General features: G+C 42.7%; 1 protein-coding gene across 1 annotated transcript in view; it reads left to right on the top strand.

Moving 5' to 3' along the window:
• BRWD1 (bromodomain and WD repeat domain containing 1) overlaps positions 1–22032 on the top strand; it is a 131173-nt gene extending 109141 nt beyond the window's left edge. Inside the window, exons 38-41 of the mRNA XM_047874501.1 lie at positions 3461–3687; positions 5952–6116; positions 7930–8841; positions 9832–22032. Of these exons, the coding sequence (XP_047730457.1) occupies positions 3461–3687; positions 5952–6116; positions 7930–8841; positions 9832–10985 (2458 nt within the window). The 3' untranslated portion in view covers positions 10986–22032. The remainder of the gene's footprint in view (positions 1–3460; positions 3688–5951; positions 6117–7929; positions 8842–9831) is intronic.
• The last annotated feature ends 878 nt before the right edge of the window (positions 22033–22910 follow it).

The following is a 22910-nucleotide window of genomic DNA, read 5'->3' as shown; positions in this document are numbered from 1 at the left end:
GGAGGCCTTTGTGTGAAGTGAGGCCAAGTTCACTTTCTGCCTATATTTTTCCAGGCATGAGAATCTCAAGGTAATCCAGGGACGACTGGATAACAGGGCTCTCCCCAGTCTTTCTTGAGTATTTGTGGAACCTTCCACATCCCCAGGATGATTTTGGAGCTTTTCAAAGACTCCTGTGACTGTCTCATTCTGTAGCTCTCCTTTAAATTTTGTGGCTGAACTCTGTTGCTCTGACCGGTTTCACAGGCTTGGGCTGCTATGTGGTCGGCCTGGCTGGATTTCCAGCAGTGAGTTTAGTGCTGTTTGGTGAAGCTCTCAAGTCAGGCCAGCTCCTTCCGCCTCCTCATCCTGGTCCTCAGGGCTGTGCCACAGAATTGGGGTGTGTGTGACTGGGAGGAGCCCCGAGTTAAAATACCAAAACTCCAGTAAAGTTTTTCCTTAGATTAAGAATTTCCTTAGATTCTAGAATAAAGGCTTTTTTAATAAAGGCCTTTTTTAATAAAGGTCTTTGATTACTTTCCAGGGTTGCGAAATGATTGTTTTGGATGATTTTGCCAGTTTTATCTTTGCGTTTTGGGTGAGAGGATTTGCCAAAGTCCTCCTTGCATCCCTGCCCCAGTGTTTAGGACAGCAGAACTGCACTGAACCGGGCAGACGTGCTCCTTAGCCTTAGGGAAATGAGTTCGGCCCGTTCAGCTGCTTTACAGTCCGTAATTTGGGGGCATATGTTACGAGGTACTATGTGAGTCCTCCCTGCCTCTTTTTTTTTTTTTTTTTAACTTTTAATTTTGAAATAATTTCAGAATTACAGAGAAGTTGAAGAATAATTCAAAGAACTCCTTTATACTTTACCTGGACTCACCAATTTTTCATAGTACGTCACATATGCTTTATTGTTGCTTTATCTTTTTGTTGTGTGTTTTTCTTCTCAGTCATTCAAAAGAATATATCTGACACCTTGCTCCTTTACCCCTAAATATTTGGTGTGGATTTGCTAAAAATAAGGTTCTAACCACATCTTATTGTATTTCTACAGTTGACCTAATAATGTCCTTAGGACAAATTTTTTTTCTAATCTACACCCAAGTGAGGATCTTGTGTTGCATGTAGTTCATGGTCTCTTTAGTCTGTGTTTTTGGGTTTTTTTTTTTTTTTTTTTAAACATTAGCTCATTTAATCATCAGCCAATCTTATTTTTTATTTTTATTTAGTTTTTAAGTAATCTCTGTGCCCAGCATAGGGCTCAAACTCATGACCCTGAGATCAAGTCACATGTTCTACTGACTGAGCCAGCCAGGCACTCCTTTTTAGTCTGTTTCATCATCATCATTATTATTATACTTTATTTTGAGAAGAGAGTGCTTGCATGTGCACAAGTGGGGGAGGGACAGAGAGAAAGGGGGAGAGAGAGAATCTCAGGCAGGCTCTGTGCTCAAACTCAAGAACTGTGAGATCATGACCTGAGCCTAAATCCAGAGCTAAGCACTTAACCAACTGGGCCACCCAGGTGTCTCTGTTTTTTTGTTTTGTTTTTTTTGAATATTGATTGATTGACTGACAACATGAGTAGGGGAGGGGCAGAGAGAGAGAGGGAGGAAGAGAATCCCAAGCAGGCTCTGTGCTGTGAACCTAGAGCCTGACAGTGGGGCTTGAACTCACAAACCGTGGGATCATGACCTGAGCTGAAATCAAGAGTAGGTCGCTTAATTGATTGAGCTACCCAAGCACTCCTCTTTAGTCTGTTTTAATCAGGAATTTTATTTTCTACCTTTGTCTTCCTAATTGACATTTTTGGAGAGTATGGGTCATTTATTTTCTAAAATGTCCCCCCAGTTTGGGTTTTTCTGTTATTTTAGGAGTTTTTAATTTTTTTGTTTAATTATTTAAAAAAAAAAAAGCTCTTTCTCTTTGAACAATAAAGAGTTTAACAGTAAAGAAGGACATAGGATAAAAAAAGGGAACAGTTTTACTCCTGAGATATTTATCATTTTGTCTTCTGTTTAAAAGGAAGTTTATGATGAGTATAAGCATGTGATTGTTTTCTTTTGTATTCATTGGTCTGCCTTCCAGTTGATATTAATAGAAATTAATATTTTGAGTTTTTTGTTGTTTTAGTTTTTACTTTTTATTTTATTTTTTATTATTAAAAAAATTTTTTTTAATGTTTATTTTTGAGAGAGAGAGAGAGAGAGAGACAGAGCATGAGCGGGGGAGGGGCAGAGAGAGAGGGAGACACAGAATCCGAAGCAGGCTCCCGGCTCTGAGCTGTCAGCACAGAGCCCGATGCGGGGCTCAAACTCAAAGACCCCGAGATCATGATCTGAGCCGAAGTCAGACGCTCGACTGACTGAGCCACCCAGGCGCCTCTTATTTTTTATGTTTTAATCTGTTGTCAAGTTAGCTAACTTACAGTGTATACAGCATGGTCTTAGCTTTGGGAGTAGGTTCCTGTGATTCATCACTTACATACAACACCCAGTGCTCATCCCAACAAGTGCCCTCCTCAATGCCATCTCCCGTTTTCCTGCTCTCCCTCCATCTCCCCACCTCAGCAACCCTCAGTTTGTTCTCTGTATTTAAGAGTCTCTTATGGTTTGCCTCCTCTCTGTTTGTAACTTATTTTTCCTTCCCTTCCCCTATAGTCTTCTGTTAAGTTTCTCAAATTCCACATATGAGTGAAAACATGACATCTGTCTTTTTCGGACTTATTTCTAGAAGTTAACAATTTGCTGTAAAACTTGAAATTTCTTGATTATGATAAACAATTACTGCTTTAAAGAACGTTGTGGTTATCTTTAAGCTCAGGTGCCTTAAATACAAAGCTCTTTTATCTTTTTGTTTTAAAGGAAAATAGGATTACTCAACATGAATATTACCCAGATCTGTAATTTAAAACAAAATGCTGTCTTGTCCTAAACTTCCACTCTTTTTCTTGATAATCCATGGCTCAGGGGTCAAACACAGTGAACTGCTACTTAGAAGTAAACAGATGGGTCTTAGAAAAAACTAGCTTGTTCTGATCTTTTTTTGGCCTCTGTTCTTTCTGGTTAGATTTTGTTGATTTCTCCTCTTATATACTGTTACACGTATATGTCTATATATGTAAATAGACCAGAGAGAAAGTTGTTTCTTATTGAGACTCAGATTTGTAATATGAATGAATGCGTGTATTACATAAATGTTGGCTCCTCTTAGCATTTAATCCAAAGAATTTAAGGTATTCAGTATGATTTTCTACTCTGTAACTTGGGTCATTTGTTCGTTACTTCAGTTTGGAACAAAATGATGTCAAACTTAGAGTAAGGATATCCATAGTAATCCACGTCAGAATAAGATGTTAACAATGAATATTTCAATGTTTTGATCATAAAATTTTTCTCAGGTTAAGTAGTAATACACTTTTATTCAGGCATTCCCTGTTTAATTAAATTTTGTTTCCTTTGTTCATATCTTTGACCAGAAATATCAAACAGAAGCGGTTAAAATCTCAGACAAAAGTAATTCCTGAATTGGTGGGTTCTCCTGCCCACTCTCCCTCCAGTAGGGGTGCCTATTCTGCAGGCCGTAAGACAGGTGCTAGTGTCTCTTCGGGCGTGACTTCTGGGGACTCCTCAGATTCGGCAGGATCGTCAGAAAGAATGAGAAGACTTAGGACTGTCACTCTGAAAAATGGCTCCACGTTATCTGGTAAGACGTGAACATCGTTCTTTAATTGTCTAGCACTCAAGTAGCACGGCAGCACGGCTAGTTACTCCAGGTTCAGAGGAGAGAATGAAGAAGACTGGCCTTGACATATAAGAAACCTACAATTCAGTGGAAGAGTCAAAAGTAACAAACGGGGAATGGTTAAAATATGTTTGATAAGTGCTGTTCTTTGCAAATGGTGCAGCCATATTCTGTGCAAATTTGAATCTTTTAAATCGTAAAAAATGGGATACAAATACCATACTTTGAATTTTTTTTTTTTTTTTTTTTACATTTATTTATTGAGAGACATAGACAGAGCACAAGTTTGGGAGGGGCAGAGAGACAAGGAGACACAGAATCCGAAGCAGGCTCCAGGCTCCGAGCTGTTAGCGCAGAGCCCGATGCGGGGCTCGAACTCGCAAACCGTGAGATCGTGTCCTGAGCCGAAGTCGGACGCTCAACCGACTGAGCCACCCAGGCGCCCCAAATATCATACTTTGTGTGCCAAGTATACTTCTGGTGGTTTTTCTTTAAATTAAAAAAAAAAAAAAAAAGGCATGGTAATCGTGTGTTTACATGGAAGGCCTAGTAAATTCTATACCGTTTATGTTCTTGCTCTTTGGTAATAAACTACTGCGGATCCTCACCCTTTGTTAGCATCGTGGGAGTGAGGCTGTGGTATGCGAATGCTTCCCGGTTGCCATGAGTGGTTTTGGCAGCTTGCAATGGTAGTGTGGTAATTACTACTATAATGTAAAATAATAGGATCAAAGGGGGGGTAAAAAGCAGCCACATATTAGACAGACTGGCAAGCCTTGCAGAAGCGTTTGGATGACCTAGTTGGGTCTCTTGATGAGTAAGGAAATCACATGATGAATTGTTTCAGGAACATTAGTCCATTCGGCAGTTGTACGCGGGGAAGAGGGAGGGTCTGGAAAGTGAGTCGGCGTGCTGGGGAGTGGAGTGGAATAGAACAGGAGTAGTCTGTGGCAAACCAGCAGAGCAGTTTCAGAGGAAGAGACACAGCCTGGGGACTGGCGTCCTTCTATCGCAGCCACCGTCTTTAACGCGGAGTTGGGTCGTATTGTGGAGCAAAATTTTGACTTTTGGCAACCTGCTCCCACTCATTTCCATGAAGCTTTCATTCCGTGACATGTATGTAAGAACAGAGGGGACAAAGGAATGGGACACTTGGGTGTCCTGTGCGGTGCCTCCCACTGGAGCATGCACTCATTCAGTGGAGTGGTAGGAAGGAATGACCTGTACTGTTTAAATTGTTTATCTTGTTTCGTCTACCTCCCTCCCCCCTTTATGGTGGCACATGTAAAAATGACCCTTCTTGAGCTGAAAGCATGTGGTATCGCTTCGCGGTTATGGGGCTTACCTGCGAAAGGCTCGAAAGTCTGTCCCCTGACACGCGGGACTTAAAGTGGCCGTTCTTCCTACAGGACCTACAGGAAGTACATGTTTCATAGGACAGCAGGAAGTGGAGGGGGGCTGATTACATTCTTAGATGCAAATTTGTTTATCAAATATACAAACTGTATTTTCTGAATCCAACCCAGGATTAATATGTTACTTTCAGAAATAATAGGGGCGCCTGGGTGGCTCAGTCAGTTGAGCGTCCGACTTCAGCTCAGGTCATGATCTCATGGTTCGTGAGTTCGAGCCCTGTGTCGGGCTCTGTGCTGATAGCTCAGAGCCTGGAGCCTGCTTCTGCTTCTGTGTCTCCCTCTCTCTCTGCCCCTAACCCACTCGCATTCTGTCTCTGTCTCTCTCAAAAATAAATAAACATTAAAAAAAAACTAAAAACAAAAAAAAAGAAAAAAGAAATAATAGAACAAACTTGATTTGGAATGCTGTCTATGTACCTTTTAATACCAAACATTTATGGGCTTTTTTTTTTTTTTTTTTTTTTTTTTTAGTTTATTTACTTTTGAGAGAGGGGGAGAGACTGGGGAAGGGGCAGAGAGAGGGAGAGACAGAATCCCAAGCAGGATCTGTGATGTCAGCACCAAGCCTGATGTAGGGCTTGAACTCATGAACTGTGAGATCATGACCTGAGCCGAGATCAAGAGTTGGACCTTAACCAACTGAGCCACCTAGGCGTCCCTATGAGCTGTTCTTTGAAACAGTTTTTACAATTTTAATCTCTCTTGAGTATCTTGAGAATCTGCTTTTAGCTTATTGTTATGAAATAGGACTGTTTGTGTCTGCGAAGATAGAATGTATGTGATGAACTGTTGATGCTTTATTTTTCTTAGAAAGTGAAATGGAAGATTCCTTAGGTACCTCTTCATCTTCAGCTTCAAATAGTTCAGAGGAAAGCAAAGAGAGTTCAAGACCTCGGGAATCTTCCTTACGTAGTGGGCTGGCCAGAAGCAGTAATCTCCGGGTGACCAGAACCAGAGCTGCTCAAAGGAAAACTGGTAAGAGACTCAGTGGTTGGTACTTTGGAGGAATGTTTATCAAGAGAATCCATAAGCTAAGCATGGAATGACTTATTGTTTTAAGGCATCTACATATGATTAAATGTCTTCTTTAGATTTTTTGAAAATTGGTATATAATTGACATATAACATATTTTAGGTGTAGAACATAATTTAATATTTGTATATACTACAAAATGATCACAATAAGTATAGTTACTGTCAGTCACTATACATAGTTATAAAAATTTTTATTTCTCGTAATGAGGACTCAAGATTTACTCTTAGCAACTTTCAAATATGCAACAGAATATTACTAACTACGGGCATCATGTTGTACATTACATCCCTATGACTTATAACTGGAAGTTTGTACCTTTTGACCTCCCTTCCCCCCACCAGTCTGTTCTCTGTATCAGTGAGCTTGGTTTTTTGGTTTGTAGATTCCACATAGAAATAAAATCATACAGTATCCGTCTTTCTCTGTTGACTTATTTTGCTGAGCGTTTACACCTTCAAGGTCCCTGTATGTTGTTACAGACGTCAGGATTCCACTCCTTTTTATGACTGAATAACGTTCCATTGTATAGATAAACCACATCTTCTTTTCTGTTCATCCATTAATGGGTGCTTAGGTCGTTTCCGTGTCTTGGCTTTTGTAGATACCACTGCAGTGAAATTGGGGTGCATATATCTTTTTAAATTAGTGCTTGAGTGGGGCGCTTGGGTGGCTCAGTCTGTTAAGCATCCGACTCTTCAGCTCCGGTCATGATCTCACGGTCTGTAAGTTCAAGCCCTGCATCAGGTGCTGCATTGACAGTGCCTGAATGGTGATATTGAACATCTTTCCATGCTCCTGTTGACCATTTATATGCTGTATTTTAAAAAATGTCTACTCAGAGCCTCTGTCCACTTTTTAATCGATTGTTTTTTGCTATTGTATGAGTTCTTTAAATAGTTTGGATATTTTGAGGTACCTGGATGGCTCAGTTGGTCAGGCATTTGACTTTGGCTCCAGGTCATGATCTCACAGCTTCGTGGGTTTGGGTCCCTTGTTGGGCTCCACACTCAGAGCCTGGAGCCTGCTTCAGATTCTGTGTCTCCCTCTCTCTCTGCTCATGCTCTTTCTCTCTGTCTTTTCTCTCAAAAATGTGTGCGTGTGTGTGTGTGTGTGTGTGTGTATACACACACGCACACATATATATGAACATCTAAAAAATAAGTATTTTGGATAATTAACCCCTAATCACATGATTTGCACATCAGTAAGTTGCCTTTTTATCTTATTGATGATTTCTTTTGCCTTGCAGAAGCTTTTAGTTTGATGTAGTCCCACTTGTTTATTTTTGGTTTTGTTGCCTCTAATTTTTGTGTCCGATCCAAAAAAACCATCGGTAAGATCAACGTCAAGGAGCTTATTTACCAGGCCTGTGTTTTCTTCTAGGAGGTTTATGTTTCAGGTCTTACGTTGAAGTCTTTGATCCATTTTGTGTTAACTTTTGTGTATGGTGTAACATAGTAATGTCGCTTTATTCTTTTGCATGTGGCTGTTCAGTTTTCCCAACACTGTTGAAGAGACTGTCCTTTCCCCCATTGTATATTCTTACCTCTTTGTTGTAAATTAATTGGCCATATGTGCATGGGTTTATTTCTGGGCTCTCTGTTCTGTTCCAGATTTAGGACTTTGTAGGTTTAGAAAGGAAACCTGTTTTGGCATTAAAAAATAGGGAACACCAGTTCTAAACTAATAAATTCATCGCAAAATGTTGAAATAAGGAAGACCTTTCTAATCTTATTGCTACTTTATTTCTAGGTCCAGTTTCTTTAGAAAATGGATGTGGCAGAAAAGCCACTCGAAAGAGAGTCTATTTAAGTGACTCTGATAATAATTCAGTGGAGGCTGGTGAGAGCCTAAAAGCCAGGGCTGGAAATAACCGGAAAGTGCTACGAAAGTGTGCTGCTGTGGCTGCCAATAAGATCAAGCTGATGAGCGACGTCGAGGAGAACTCTAGCTCTGAAAGTGTCTGTTCTGGCCGGAAGCTGCCTCACCGTAATGCTTCTGCTGTGGCTAGAAAAAAGTTATTACACAATTCTGAAGATGATCAGAGCTTAAAGTCAGAAATTGAAGAAGAGGAGCTAAAAGATCACAATCGACCATCACCACTGTCCAATTCTCATGCTGCCCAGAATACTGTGAATGAATCTGAAAATGGGGATTCAGAGTCAGAAAGTGACTTACGAGTAGCCCGAAAAAATTGGCAGGCCAATGGTTACAAGTCTCATACTCTGGCAACTTCTAAAACAAAATTTCTTAAGATAGAGTCTTCTGAGGAAGACTCTCAAAGTCACGATTCAGATAATGTACAGAACAGAACTGCTGGTCCGTCAACCTCTGGGCAGAAACTTAGGGCAAAAAGCATCTCCGAGGAAGAGGAAGAAGCAGATTCCGAACCGGGAAAGTATGCTGGTAGAAAGTACAACACAGGTCGCAAGAATCTTACTTTCCTTAAAAAAGCAAAGATCTTCAGTGATTCTGAGGACTCCGAATCCGAACGGCGAGATCGAGAAGATGGCCGATGTCATGAAATGGACACCAACCCGATCAGAGGGGGTTTGAAGCGTGAACCAATTGCTGGGTCCCAGTGTTTCTCAGATCATGTATCTGAGACCGATTTGGATTCAGATGATGACAAAACAAAAGAAAAACCCAACAGTTTTGTGAGAGGTAATTCAAAACATGGAGCCTTGGCTCCTTGGTGTGCCCTCACTGCCCTTCTCTTCTATAGCACACGTTGTGTCTGTTTCCCATGAAACTTCCCTTTGCCAGTTGTTTTGTGTCTGCCCCAGGCATTCTCCAGCAGCCTTTTCCCTGCACCCCTATGTCCCGTGTGCATGCACAACTGGTTGTCCAGCACGTTTAGTTCATGTAGCAGGTGGCCTTGGCCTTCACAGCTCTTTCAGAGTAAAGATTTCACTGCTTGTGTTGGCCATGGGTATTGGAAAAGCAGAGGCAGCACATTTACAAGCTGTGGCGTTGCCCGTTTCTGAAGGTGAGAAGAGAGGGCCGGACTGTTTGTTTGGAAGCGATGTGGAAGTAAGAACAGCCGCAGCAGCCCGGCCTTTCTTCGGATCAGGAGATTGGTGTCTCTGCTGGACGTTTGTTAACTAGTTCAGTCCCTGTGTCTTTTATGAGCTATGTAGTGCTGTTGCCCATTTTACTCAGGGCAACTCTGCAGCCGGGAGAGGTGAAAACCACTCGCTGATGTAAAATTGTGCTCTTGGTAAGTGGGGATTGATGAAACATTGAACGGGAGGCAGCCAAAGCTAAGATGAAAGGTATTTGGTGTGATTGGAACTTGTGAAGTGGAAAAAGTTTCAGAGGCTGAGAGTCGGTGATGGGTTTGCATACCTTAGGGCGCTGGTAGAGTTTAGTCTGAGCTCATGTAAAGAAAGTATTTTAGTGTCCGCTGTTGGTGTATGTCGATTGCGGGGTGGGGGGGGGGGGTGGTCACTGATGGGAATGTGTTCTGCTCGTGCCGGTGCTGAGGCTGGACCCCAGGTCCCTGCTCTAACGTGAGAGCCCTGCGCATTCACTGCCGTCCTCCTTCCGAGTTAGTAGGAATTCTGGACTTCAGTTGTTTAAAATGTTGAGCATTTCGTTCCTTTACACATACTTGTAGAGATTAAAGGAGTACTTTTCATTTTTAATTTTTAGATTCTCCATCACAAGACCATGGACAAAGCAGAAAGGTTTCCAGGAAAAGGGTCTGCTCCAGTGACTCAGACAGCAATTCCAAGGTGAAGAAGAAGTCCTCAAAAGCCAAAACGCGACCCCTCAGGACTCCTCGAAGAAGTGCCAGCACCGCCGCCGGGAAGATCAAGCTCGTGAGCGACGCGGAAGACGGCAGTTCGGGCAGCGTGTGCACTAGAAGCCGACACGGGAGGAAGAAGCCCGTCCCTGCCGCCTGTGCCTCTTCGGCCCCGAAGATGGGGAGCGATTCGGAGGGAGCCGCAAGCTGTGAAGTGCCGGACGAGCCGTGTGCTTGCGGAGGGGGCCCGGGAGGCGGTCCTGCGGAGCCGGAGGGCCACTCCGACTCGGAAGGTGCGCGCAGTTCCGAGCGCGGGGGCAGGCGCGCCCGGGGCCCCAGGGCGGACGGGGCGCCTCCCCAAGCCAGGCATTCCTCCGCCGGGTCTTCAGGGGAAGAGTCGAAAAGCCATATTCCAGGGGGCGAGACGGGCAGGAAGAAGGTTTCCGCGGAGGCCGCTTCGGAGCAGAAAGCGGCTGCGGAGCCCAGCTTCGAGGAGGAGCTGAGTTACGGGCTGCGCAGGTGGAACGGCCGGCGGCTCCGGACCTACGGGAAGGCGCCGCTGCGGGGGGCGGCGGCGGCGGCGGCGGCGGGGGCGGGGGCGGGGGTGGAAGCCGAGGCCGGGCGCAAGAGGCTGCGCCCGGATCCGGGGGAGGCCCCGGGAACCGCGGCGCGGGGGGCGGCCCGGGGCGCGCGCGCCCCCAGCCCCAGCCCCAGGTCCGCGTCCGAGCCGGCCTCCGCCACCGAGTCCGACGGGGACTGTGCCGACGACGCCAACACCAAAAAGAGGAAAACGAAGGGAAAAGCAAAGGCCGCCGGAAAAGGTAAAGCCTGTGCGGCCGCCGCGTCCCGAAGCGCGCGGCGGCAGAGACAGAGCAAACGGCCCAGGTTGAGTGTGGACGATAACGACTGGGAAGATCTGGACTATGCAAAGTCGAAAAGAGGGCTTCGGCGCTCGAAAATAAAAACGAGGAATCAGGGCAGAAGGACCGTGAGATACCACGACGGGGATGATGACAGAAGCTTAGAGAACGGGATAGATTTTGATGATTGCACCTTATGACCTTGAGAGAAAACCAGTTCATTCGAAGAGGAAATGGACTGGAATTTATGGTGAAAGCTGGCTGTTGAAATTATTTTTTGTCCTACAATTCAGGGAATATATTTATATTTTTCTATGAAAAGTTATGAATGTGACTAAATCATGACTGTTATTTTTATTTGCACTTGCTTGCCTTTGTAGCAGCGTTCAGCACAGGTGCCAAAATATGCTTCATTTTGGGGGCAGATCTACTTTGACAGTATTGAACTACAGAGAGCAAGGATTTGAAGTATGTTCAACACTAGACATCCTGGTTGTCAAAACCAATAAGCATTACTTTCACGGTAGCAAGTGTCATGCAGTCATTTGCTGAGTGTGTCCAGAGGTGGTAGTTTCTAACCCCTGTTCTGTTGTCGTAGAACAATTTCACCCGTGGCCTATGTTTACAGATTCTTCATAAATATTATGTGCATACTGACGGATCGATCATGGGAGGTGTAACCATGATTAGTAGGCGAGGTACCTACCACTTTTTTTTTTTTTTTCTTTTCTTTTATTTCCCTGGCTACTTGAGCAGAATGCATTATACCAGATTTGGTCATTTTCATTCAAATGGTTTCTCTCCAAATGCTGTTGGGTCTTTTCTCTCTTTTTCTTTATTTTTAAGGAAAATGTCATCACTTTTATTTTATAAACTTGAATTTATAAAGTGCTGGTAAATTATTTTTTAAAATGTTTGGATTGTATATTTTAAACCTCGAAGGCCCCAAGCATAGCCCTGGCATTTTCTTTTAAGTTGTGCACTAACAGAATGCTATATAATTTGTCTTTCCAAGATCTCCTGATTTCTGTGTAAGGGATTTAACCAAAATCTTGGTCTTCCATAGTCTTACTCTGTGAAATAGAGGAGTTTGTGTGCCTTAGATTTAGGAAAAGTGTGTTCTTTAATAGAGTGTACAGGGCCAAGAGAGTATTTAAATTATACGTAGATCCCCCCCCCCCCCCCCATTTCCATTGAGATTGTAGAGTTCAGTTTTGTTAAGAGTGCAATCGCAAATCTCATCTATATAGGGAAATAGTTCAATGTCATTCTCCACCTCTCTGTTTTAGCTTACTGCTGCCATGTGCAATCCCGAGCATTCTTGGCGGGGGCAACTCAGTGCATCTTTTGTTAGTGACCCCTAGTTTAAGAAACTGTCTTGTGCTGTGGGAGAAGACTTTTGGAATCCATTCAAAGTGAAACTTCTATCACATCATCAAATACCATAGTACACTTATTTTTGAGCCAAATATTTTTGCTTGATAGGTTGTGCTACTCCGTAGAGTGTAGGTGGCCATTCCTAGCTTGTTTGTGCCTGAAGATGGACTTGATTCCAATGGTTTACATATTTCGTAGCTGAGGAGTATGTTGCAGTACTCCTACCTCTGTTATTTATTGGCCCTGTGTTTGGTGTCAGACAAAATTAATCCTCTTCTCCTGTGTATGCTTAAGGTGGCAGATACGGAAAAGCATCAGACTCTGGTATCAATGTTAGAGAATGTTCTTAAGTTTGTTACTTTTTAGTCATCTATTCTATTTGACATGGTAGAAGGTACTTTCTATTCTGATGTAAGGGGAAGGATGTTTTTGGACATTACCAACCGAGACAGGTGGGATACCTGTCTCTCCTTTGGTTGTTTGGAGAGCTGTCGCCGCTTCAAAACTATGATGCTCTTCTTCTCAAAGCTTGTGTTGAGGGTATAGTACAGAGAGTGATTCAGGAGAATTGTCCTTGACTATTGACCTGAAGAAATTAATGGAATGTTCTTTACTTCCCTAGTTTTAAGAAATGGTGATAGATGTCATTTTCATTAATTTATTTAAACTCTTCTTAAGCTTCTCTGTTTTATATCTATTCTCAGGGTTATAACTCCATGTTTACCATCATCTGCAAAAAGGTACCAAAAAAATCCATAAATAAAAATATAGAATACATTCTAAAACTATAAATTATTTTGTAAGGTGATACTTTGATCATTTAGGCTTCATCGGTAGAACTATTCTTAATCTTTTGGCCTGAGTTAACTGGTCATAGATTGGCTGGTCAACCAATTACTGATTTTTCTTTCTGTCCAAAACGGTTAGACCTTTGTATATAGAAAGCAGTGTTTTGGTTTCATCTGGGGAAAAAAAAAAACCAAGAATTTGTCCTGGTGACTTTGAAGGCATGGTTGACAGTGGTAGCTTCTCCAGTTCTGAAGTAAAACTAAGGGATTATAGTGAGAATCATTTTTATGGGTTTTTTTGGTCATGGTGCTATTCCTAAGGTTAACTTTGAATATGTGACACACACTCGTAAGTACTTTAAGGAAAATTAATAAATAATTAATAGTTCAAAATGTTTACATTGAGCACTAGAACATGTTTGACTTTTTTTCTACTTTATGCGAATTGCGCAGGGATTTAATGCACGGATGTACTTTAATGTGTTTGGGATCAGTTTGTATTTTCTTGTGAAAAAGACAAAAGGTTGCAAATTGAATGTGAACCGATCCAGAAGTAAGTGCTATCTGGCTTTCCATTGCACTTGAAGTAACTTGATGGTGTACATGAAAACAAACCAGAACGAAACTACTGTGGTCGTGTATGTCCAAAGCCCTATGATTTTATTCCTTTATGGTTGGAAAAAGGTCTGTGGTTATCAGACTTGATTTTTGATTCCTTCGAAAGTATTAAGGAAAAAAGATGTCAAACATTTAAAAAATAGCTGAGGTTTAAAAAGCATTTTTTTCGTATCATACTTATTTTAAAAGGGTATACTGACAATGTGTAGTAACTTCTGAATAAAAGGGAAAGTGTATCCCATTTTCAGATACTTCTTAGGGTGGTCGTTCTCCCTTTTTTATTTTAGGGGGAATCTCTGATTAAATCCTTTCTCAATTTAGAAATGCTTGGAAAGAATGATAAAGCATTTATTCACAGCTTCTTAGTTACAACATAAGAGTTTCTTCTAAATAGTAGAGAGTCGTACCTAAAAAAGCAAATTAATTTTATAATATGAAAATGGGGAGAAGAATTTCTGTTCGGGGAAAAGGCACTTCAGAACCTGGAATTGCAAATGGAAAAGGAGATCTGAAGCCAAAAGAAATGCCATCTTGAAAGTATTACTGTCCCTAAATAATAAGACCTGTCACTGAATCTTCATGCTCCATTGGTTAATGACATCTTAGGTAAAACATTCTTAGAAGCCTCCCTACTTAGAAGGGTTCCTACTACATCCCCTGTCCCTCTCCTAGCCTTTTAAAATAACCAGAACACAGAATGTATTAACTAAAGTGTAGTGCTTTAAAAAACCAAATTGAAAGGATTTTAATCTCTTTTGTCAGTGCACATTGAACTTGATCGTGCCGCTTGAAAACAATGAGGTTTGTGTGTCAGTAGAATGCAAGAGTGTTGTTCAAGGCGCTCACGATATTTTTAGTTTTCCTTCCTACTCTACCGTATTGGTTTTTTTGAGTAACTTTTAAATGGCTAGAACAGGTCGGGTGTGCCTTGCCCTTTATAGCTGAACTATCAGCTCCCCCCTTTTTGTCCGTATTAAGTCAGCGTATTTACTTTCTCGAGCACCTTGTAGTTGTCCACAAACACTTCAGCACCTTACACTGTATGGAACTTGTAGTTCAGTTATCTCGTGGTATGATGGAATGCACCAGAGCGCCTTCACTGCGGAAGAACTTTCCATTATTACCTAAGTCGATCTCTCAACTCCCGCTGTGGATAGCAGCAAATAATAAAGCAGAAATCGTAAGAAATTTGCAGCTTCACTGTTTAAGACTGTCTTGATTCCAGTATTTGGGAACAAAGACCAAACCCAAGTATAATTTGTCAAAGCCAGGGAGAAAATGGAACATTGTGGAAAAATCTAGTCCAACCAGATTAGCACATGCTAATACCACTTTGGTAGCTCAAAATTGTGAATTAATGGAGAGGATTAAAGTGTAAAGACTATAATGGCGAGGGCTGTGTTGTCTTTTCTCACGTTTTGAGTTTTTCGTAGCTATTTTCTTAAACTGTAGATGTTGCCTTAAGGGTATGTGGGAATTCTCAAAGTTGAGAGATTTTTACCAGTTCCTGATAATCTGCCAAGCTGGTTCCTAATACATTGTTAATTTGGTAGAAAAATATGAAGACCTTTTCTTGGTGTCTCCTCAAGGATTGCTTGTGTGGATCTGATGTAGGGAGGTTGGCTGGGGCCAGTTACAACATCGGGGTCTTCAGATCTGCAGGCTCTCTGTCTTTGGCAGCCTGTAAGTAACTGTAGACTGTCAGGACTGATAGCTTCACTGAATTTAATTGTCAGTGTTTCCGTATACTTTCTGGTCATACTTTAGTTTTTAAGGTAATTTGAAGGTAAGTTTTTATCATTTATTAAAACCTCTGTTGGGAATTTGGGCTCCTAAAGAGGCTTCTGACTGACCCAGCTGGAACGAGACGGCCAGCTAGAGTTTGCCTGGACCACAAGCGGCCAGCCTGGCCTACGGGGATGTTGTTTAGAAGTTATTACCCTTTTTGATCAGTGGCTAAATGTCGAAAGTGATCTTTCATTTTTAATATATTGAAGGTAATTTTCTAGGTGCTGATCCTCGCTTAGTCCTTGGACCATACGCACACATTCAGCTCACCTATGAAACTCTAACCGTTTCACTGGAGCCAGACAAAAAGGCAGATCTTTAGAAGATTTTCCACTCGCACACAAGATCTTGCAAAACTTTAACTTTCTAAATAAACTCATTACCATGCCTGACTCTCGGTTGGTATCTAGGAACCAGTTTAATTTTTTTTTAGTTACTAAAAGAGTATATATAATAAACTTAATGTTATCCTACTGACAAGTAAAAGGTTTTTTCTTTCCTTTTTTAAACTACTTCAAGCCTTCTAGCTGATTCATTCCATAAGGTCTGCAGGAGGCAGCCAATTTCCCTTGCAACTTATCTTTACGGTTTCTCAAACAGCTTACTGTCCACTTGTGACTAGTTTCTCTAGCAGGCAGAACGCGGGGCCACACTGTGTTGGATGGGCCAGGAGGACTGAAGGGAGACTAGAGATGGGCTTGAAAGGGGGTTGGCGTGGGATTGTCTGTGCCCTGCTGCTTCTCTTCGGTGAAGTAATAAAGTAGTCGAAAACCAGTGTTTATTTCTGATACCCTCTCCTGCCAAACAGTTCGAAATGCTCTGAGAGCTATCTAAAGTTTACTAAACAGATAGATACAGGATCGTCGAATTCATGCTTGATAGAACTTTTATCAGATTTTTAGAAAAAACTTGCAGTAGTCATCACAAGTCTTTGAGAATCGTAAGAATGACTGTCACCAGTTAACTGCTGAAGACGAGAGAGAGCTGTATAGCGATGAGCTACTCAGCCGTAGAGGCAGAACAAAACCAAGTTCTGTGGTGCCCATCACGGAGTGTGCTGCATTTATTCAACCATAAGAGTGACCAAGCTGGCAAAGAACAACTCTTGATTAGGGAATTATTTCTGACAAGCTCAGGATCCCGTGTGGCCCCAGTGTAGAGGCTGACTTCTCAGTGTTAATTAACCAACTCACCCGGAAAATAGAAGTGTTCCGTTCTGGGAGTTACAGGGAACACGTTAGTCTACAGTCATCCTCTACAGAGACTTTCCCGTGTATGGGATCTTTTTGGAAACTTACGCTTTTGGAGGGATGACTGTCAGTGACAAATGCTGTTTGTTTCCTGAGTTTTGATCATTTTATTATCAGTGAAGGGCAGACAGTGAAGAAAGGGCATCTCAGACTGACTCTGTCAAAAGCCTTGCTTGAGGGAGGTGGTTGTGTTTTGCAACTAAAAGGTTTCTCCTCTGTGGATTGATAACCCGCCACAGCAGCCACTGACCTCAGTACTTCAAAAGTATGTAAAATAGGCTAGCACATTTTCATTTTCAGACGTGCTTTTATCATCTTCCATTCTCAGATTTGTTTTTAATACTGCAGTTAAAAATGCGATGAGATTAAAATTTTTCATCCTTCTATAGCAGTGATGTGAAGTTTATTCTGGGTTTAGGAAGACAGTTTTGTATTAAGTATCATAATTGGAATATGATTAGTCCTTAACACATAGAAGCTTAGAGATGCTTGCTTTGACTCAAAACGGATGTCTGCATCCAAGTTCCTATTCACCACAGAGCGTCTTAGAATACAGTGATCTGGGCGTTAGAATTAAAGTGGTCCCCCAGGTGAACTGTGATGGAGTGCTACTACGCATGCACGTTTTCGTTCCACGAATGAGGTTTTTGCCATCCCCCAATAGGGAGTCATTTATAGGAAAGCAGCAGTGCCTCAGGCTCTCACTGCTCCAGGACACGTGACTCACCAAGCCCCACCAAGACCTGCTAGGACAGTTCGACTTGGGGGACTGTACTGACTGGTTAGTATTAAGTGACACTGTCCCATATGTATTGTTAGAGTAGTGGCCTCCAAAACTTTTAAGCTTGTACCCTGACCTCTAGATTGGACTTCTCTCTAACCCTGAATTATCCTGTATATATTTGTAAAAACGATTTGTAGTTTTCTCAAGGAGAGTAAAGCACTTTATAATTTGCCAAGTTCTCAGTAATAAAATTGACCCCGACTTACGTGTACATACTATTTTTTAACAATTTCCCACACTGTCACTCTTCTGTGTTCCTCAGATTGCTTTTATCTTCACCTTGTGAGCTTTCCACTTTAGGTCTGAGGCTAGAGCTACGGCTCCATCAAGCTGGAGCGGCTGTCTACACTAGCACGGACTCTTCTCCCCCGTCTTGACGTACTAACTTATTGGAAGTTCAGATTTTCTTAAAGTACTTTTAAAAGCCTGATCAGAGTTTCTTCAATAGAATCTTAACTGTTTTCCCTCATTTTGGATTACAAATAAGCACTTATTCAAACGAGTTCGTGTTAGTATTTTACCAGGTTCCTAAACGGTCAATACAGGTACTGCCATCAGTACATCAAAAAGGAATTCATTGCTGCACCTGAAGTCCTTGTGTCCCAAAGAAATCCTTAGTTGCGATAGGATTTTCTCCATACTATCGACGTGTTGTTGAGATTGATCTGGTTGGCCGCTTTTAATGTTTCAACGCGCAAATGGATGTGGTTGAGTGACTCTGGTGCGTGTCCTCATCCCCACTGTAAGTCGAATTTCACCTTAATTTTGTTACACGCTTAGAAAAGCCTCATTTGTCTGTCGTAGCATGTTAATTTGCCTTCTGGTATTTGCCTAACATTGACGTAATGTGCCGAGGGTTCATTTTGGATCGGGGGTTGCTTTGCAGAGACTGTAGTTCGCACCAAGCATTCCCGAGAAGAGGCCCTTCCGGGCAAACGCCCTGCTCTTCAGGCCGCTTGTGCGAGCGAGGGCCCAGAGCCCGCCAGGCGGTGCTGCCCAACGGGCCGGGGGATGAGCTCAGGCCGTTCAAGAAGTGCCGTTTTTGCAATGCCTGGTGACTTCCGTTGAACAAAACGTGTTACCTTTAGAAATAGGATTTCACTGGAAACGCATATACGGCACCTAATTGGCCAAAGGGCCTGCTGCACTTGGGGGGGGGGGGGTGTTGCTTTTAGGATAGCAGCTCCTCACCTGCTCCGGGGGAGCTCTGTCACGGGTCTTGGAGAAAGCACATCTTTGAAATGAGTGTCACAGAGTTAGGGCCAAATCTGAAGGGCTTTCCTTTCGAGAGCAGAAGACTTGTCCTCAATTCTTTACTAATGAACGTGTCAGTCAACAGAAGCCCGTTTTCACCTGCAACTCCTTTGCCCTTGGTGACGGAAGGACAAACCTCTCCGTTCATAAAGGAAAAGCTGGGAAGGTTCACTGCGATAGAATAATAGCATCGCGTGATGGCCGACAGAACGAAATGAGCCCTCATCTTCTCGGCTTTTGTAGTGAAAGGGACCCAGTGGGAGAGAATGCGGATGTCAAGGGGGGGAATTTCAGTGATCTATAGCCTGTTCGAACCGACTGCTGACTGTCTGGAAACTTGAGGTGCGGTCCTGCAAACTCCCCCCCCCCCCCCCCCCCCCCCCCCCCCGGCAAGACTTGTGTGCCTTTTCAATGGTTTTAGGTAGTTTGACTTAATGGCTGCAAGACCGGATGGATGGCCAGCTGATGAGGCCTAGCATTCAGGGGCTGATGCACTTTAGGTGCGTTTGAGATACAGGTTTTCCCACCACTGGCAAGTAGGGCGCTCCTGGGAATCTTCCTAAGCCCAAACAGCATAAAGCAGAGATGCAACTATGCCATTAACTTCTATGGGAAAAACTGGGGTCATATGCAGACCCTGAAAAATGACCCGTCAGGCTTCTCTGATACCTTAGGACATGCTAACATGCACAAAGTCAGCGGAGGTCAGGCCCAGGTGATCGGACAGTTCCAAGAGCTCTGGCAGCGGGGGAGGGGGCTTGGTGGGCGGTGCGCCTCTGGAAAACGTTGCTGTCAGAGCCAACACCGAACGCTGTTTGTGCTTTTCAGGCTTTTTCTTTCTTTCTTAGTGTTTGTTTATTCTTGAGAGAGAGAGACAGAGCATGAGCGGGGGAGGGGCAGAGCGAGAGAGGGAGACAGAATCCGAAGCAGGTTCCAGGCTCCGAGCTGTCAGCACAGACACCGATGTGGGGCTCGAACTCACCAACCGAACCGTGAGATCATGACCTGAGCCGAAGTCAGACGCTTAACGACTGAGCCACCCAGGCGCCCCTTTTGGCTGGCAAAACCAGGCAGGTCTGTTGTAAAAGCCAGGTGACATCACGCAAACTTCCAAAAAGTGGAGAATGTCTGTACTTCTGCCCTAGAAGTGCACTGATCATTCCTGGATTTGAAATTTGCAAATGCAGCTTTGAGACCCGGGCAGAAATAAAAAGGATGTGAGCCCACCTAAGCTGGTAGACGCAGAGCGGTGGCATAACATCATGTGACTTGGTACAACTGGGACGGATCCCCAGCCACACCGAGCAAGTTGCTTCTGGACAGCTTTTAGTCTTGCCTTTTGACAGTGGGGCCCCTCCAGTTTGTAGCTCTCAGCTACAGCAACACCTCCTCAAAGGGAGCTTTCCTTGCCCTTTCTAGAAGGTGTCCTCATGGCTCCCAACACTTTTTAGTCCTTACAGCAACTAGAGTTCCAGGTATAGAATTAGTTTGCTTTAGAATCCTTATCCTGATCCTCTGGATGCCTGGCATATACCTTGCTGAGAAAATATCTGAATAATAAATGAAACCAGGATTTAAGAATTACAGTTAAATAAAATGCTCAAATAGTTGAAAAAATGGACCTAGGATTAAAACCATATTTTAGTTCTCTAAAATGAATAGGCAGTTCCTTTTTATCTGCCGGTTCATGTTTTTTTGGCTAAAGGTGTTGGAATTAACACTTTCAGGACTGTCTTGAAGCAGAGCTGATAGTCGTGATGGCATTGCTTTCTCATTTAGGTTCCAGGAAAATTATTTCAAAGCTCATTGAATATCCTAAGCTAGTTCGACATACTTTTAGAAACAATACCAAAAATTTAGTGCTTTATGATGCCACAGGTACCTTCTCAGAAGCCTGGTACTGTTTTAAGTGACTGTTCTCTTTCCAGATTGGAGAGTATACCTGGTGGCATACTACTCAAGACTTCCTTTTGTAGGTGTGGAGGTGGGAGTAGTATCACTGATGATAATCACTTACGTTTTTCCTTATTTGGCAGTGTGAATAGTTAAAAACATTTTTTTAACGTTTATTTATTTTTGAGAGAGACAGCGTGCGAGCAGGGTAGGGGGAGGGAGAGAGGGAGACACACAGTCCGAAGCAGGCTCCAGGCTCTGAGCCGTCAGCACAGAGCCCGACGCGGGGCTCGAACTCACGAATCACGAGATCATGACTGAGCTGAAGTCGGACGCCCAACCGACTGAGTCACCCAGGTGCCCCAATGAGTAGTTTTAAAACTTCCGATCTGGGGATTTGTTATTGAGGAACATAAGCAGCGGTAAAGTCTTGTGTTGCAAGTGTTTGCATTTATGTGAACTTTCACTCATTTTTCAGACTCTGTTCCCGGAGATAGAGAACCCAATACAAAAGTGAGAACGTGTATGCAGCATCATCAGGATGCAGTGCCAATGCCTCATGAAATTCTGAAAGCAGAAATGGTACCTGAGAAAGTTCCCCGTAGATGTGCTACTGTGGCTGCAAATAAAATAAAAGTAGGAGTAATCTAAAGGAAAAGCTTTCAGGACCAGAAAATGTCTGGATTAGAAAGAGCAGCAGAAAACTGCCCCATCGAAGTGCGGCTGCTGTGGCTAAGGAAAAGTTACCGAGTGTTTATAAAGAGGAGGATACAAGCATAAATTCAGGAAGTGAAAAAGAACCAGAAGGTATTAATAGCACAGCGCTTTTCTTAAGGCGTTCAGATCCTGGAAAGAAAAAGCACAATAATGACTAGGAAAATGTAGGAGTGATTTGAATTTGGATTCAATCAGGGATTGTATCTGATTGGACACAGTCAGATACAAATAAACTGGCAGTTGCATTCTGCTCCTAGCTTGAAGTTAATCCCTTGTTGGCACTTTCTGAGGAATTTTCTTTTCTTTTCTTTTTAATGTTTATTTTTGAGAGAGAGGTAGAGTGTGAACGGGGGAGGGGCAGAGAGAGAGGGAGACACAGAATCCGAAGCAGGCTCCAGGCTCCGAGCTGTCAGCACAGAGCCCGACGCGGGGCTCGAACTCAAAGGCCCTGAGATCATGACCTGAGCCGAAGTCGGACGCTTAAGCAACCGATTGAGCCACCCAGGCGCCCCTCTGAGGAATTTTCTAAAAGCCATACTCCGGTGGGTCAAAGTGGGAGGAAGCCTTCCTTGCAGTGGGCTCTTGCACAGAGACACATAACAGAGAATCCGGGGGTTGGGGGGTGTAATAGATTGTGGAGCCCGTAGTGGAGAGGTGGAAAGAAAAGGACAAATGGCCGGTCACAAGATTATTTCTGTTCAGAAAGGAAGGGTCTTGAAGAAATCTCTTGGTTCCTTAGAGGAACATAATGGAAAGTGTACTGTACCTTCAGGGACTGGAAAAAAAAAAAAAGTCAAAATCGCAACCTGATGCTAATTTTAAGCCTTTTGCATTAGAGAATAAAAATTTAGACCACCATAGCTAACGGTGTTTACTAAAGTAAGAGGGAAAAAATATCAACGCATGTTTCAAGAGGAAGTGCCGTGGAGCCAATTTGACTTTTGAGCGAACCAAATACCTAAGTAAGATCCAGTCCCTGCAATTCACAACCTCACAAGTCTAAAACAACTTAAACTGGAAGGACCTGGGGATTGAATGATGTGGAGGTTGATGATCGAGTTCTGAAGTGGAGTGTTGGAAATGGGCAGTTAGCAAAAACCCATCAATGTCTTATTTTGTTTATAATCTTGGAATCCGTACTGAATGGCGACCACTTGATGTGACTAATTCAGGGAATATATATTTTTCTATGAAGGCTATGAATGTGACTATTACAACTTCTTTTCCTCACTTTTCCTTTCACATAACTGCATTTACAGTGATGCCAAAATGTACCTCATTATGAGGCAAGGTCTTAGTTTTAACCAGTTAATAATAAAAGGTATAGATTAAGATCAAAACAGTCATATTTTTGGATGATAGGGACATCCTCTTAGGTTTCTTTTCAGCACCTTAAAAATCAGTACTTTGTGAACACTTTGAGCAAATTGGTTACAGTTTCATCACAACAAACTTTACTGGCAGCATGTGGGCTATTTCATTGTGGCCTTTGCTAGGATTAGAAAATCTGATCTTGATACTATAAAGAATTTCTTTGCGATGAGGTTTAATTTGTTAATAGGTATTTGTTGAAATTAAGATCACCAGATTAAATGAACGCACTGTTAATCTTAACATAGTAACATGCTATTGGAGAAGCGAATTGTTAGAAGCAAG

The sequence above is a fragment of the Prionailurus viverrinus genome, chromosome C2, assembly GCF_022837055.1.
Source record: "Prionailurus viverrinus isolate Anna chromosome C2, UM_Priviv_1.0, whole genome shotgun sequence".
NCBI lineage: Eukaryota > Metazoa > Chordata > Mammalia > Carnivora > Felidae > Prionailurus > Prionailurus viverrinus.
The sequence above is the reverse complement of the archived record's forward strand: the minus strand, read 5'-3'. Positions and strand labels throughout refer to the sequence as shown.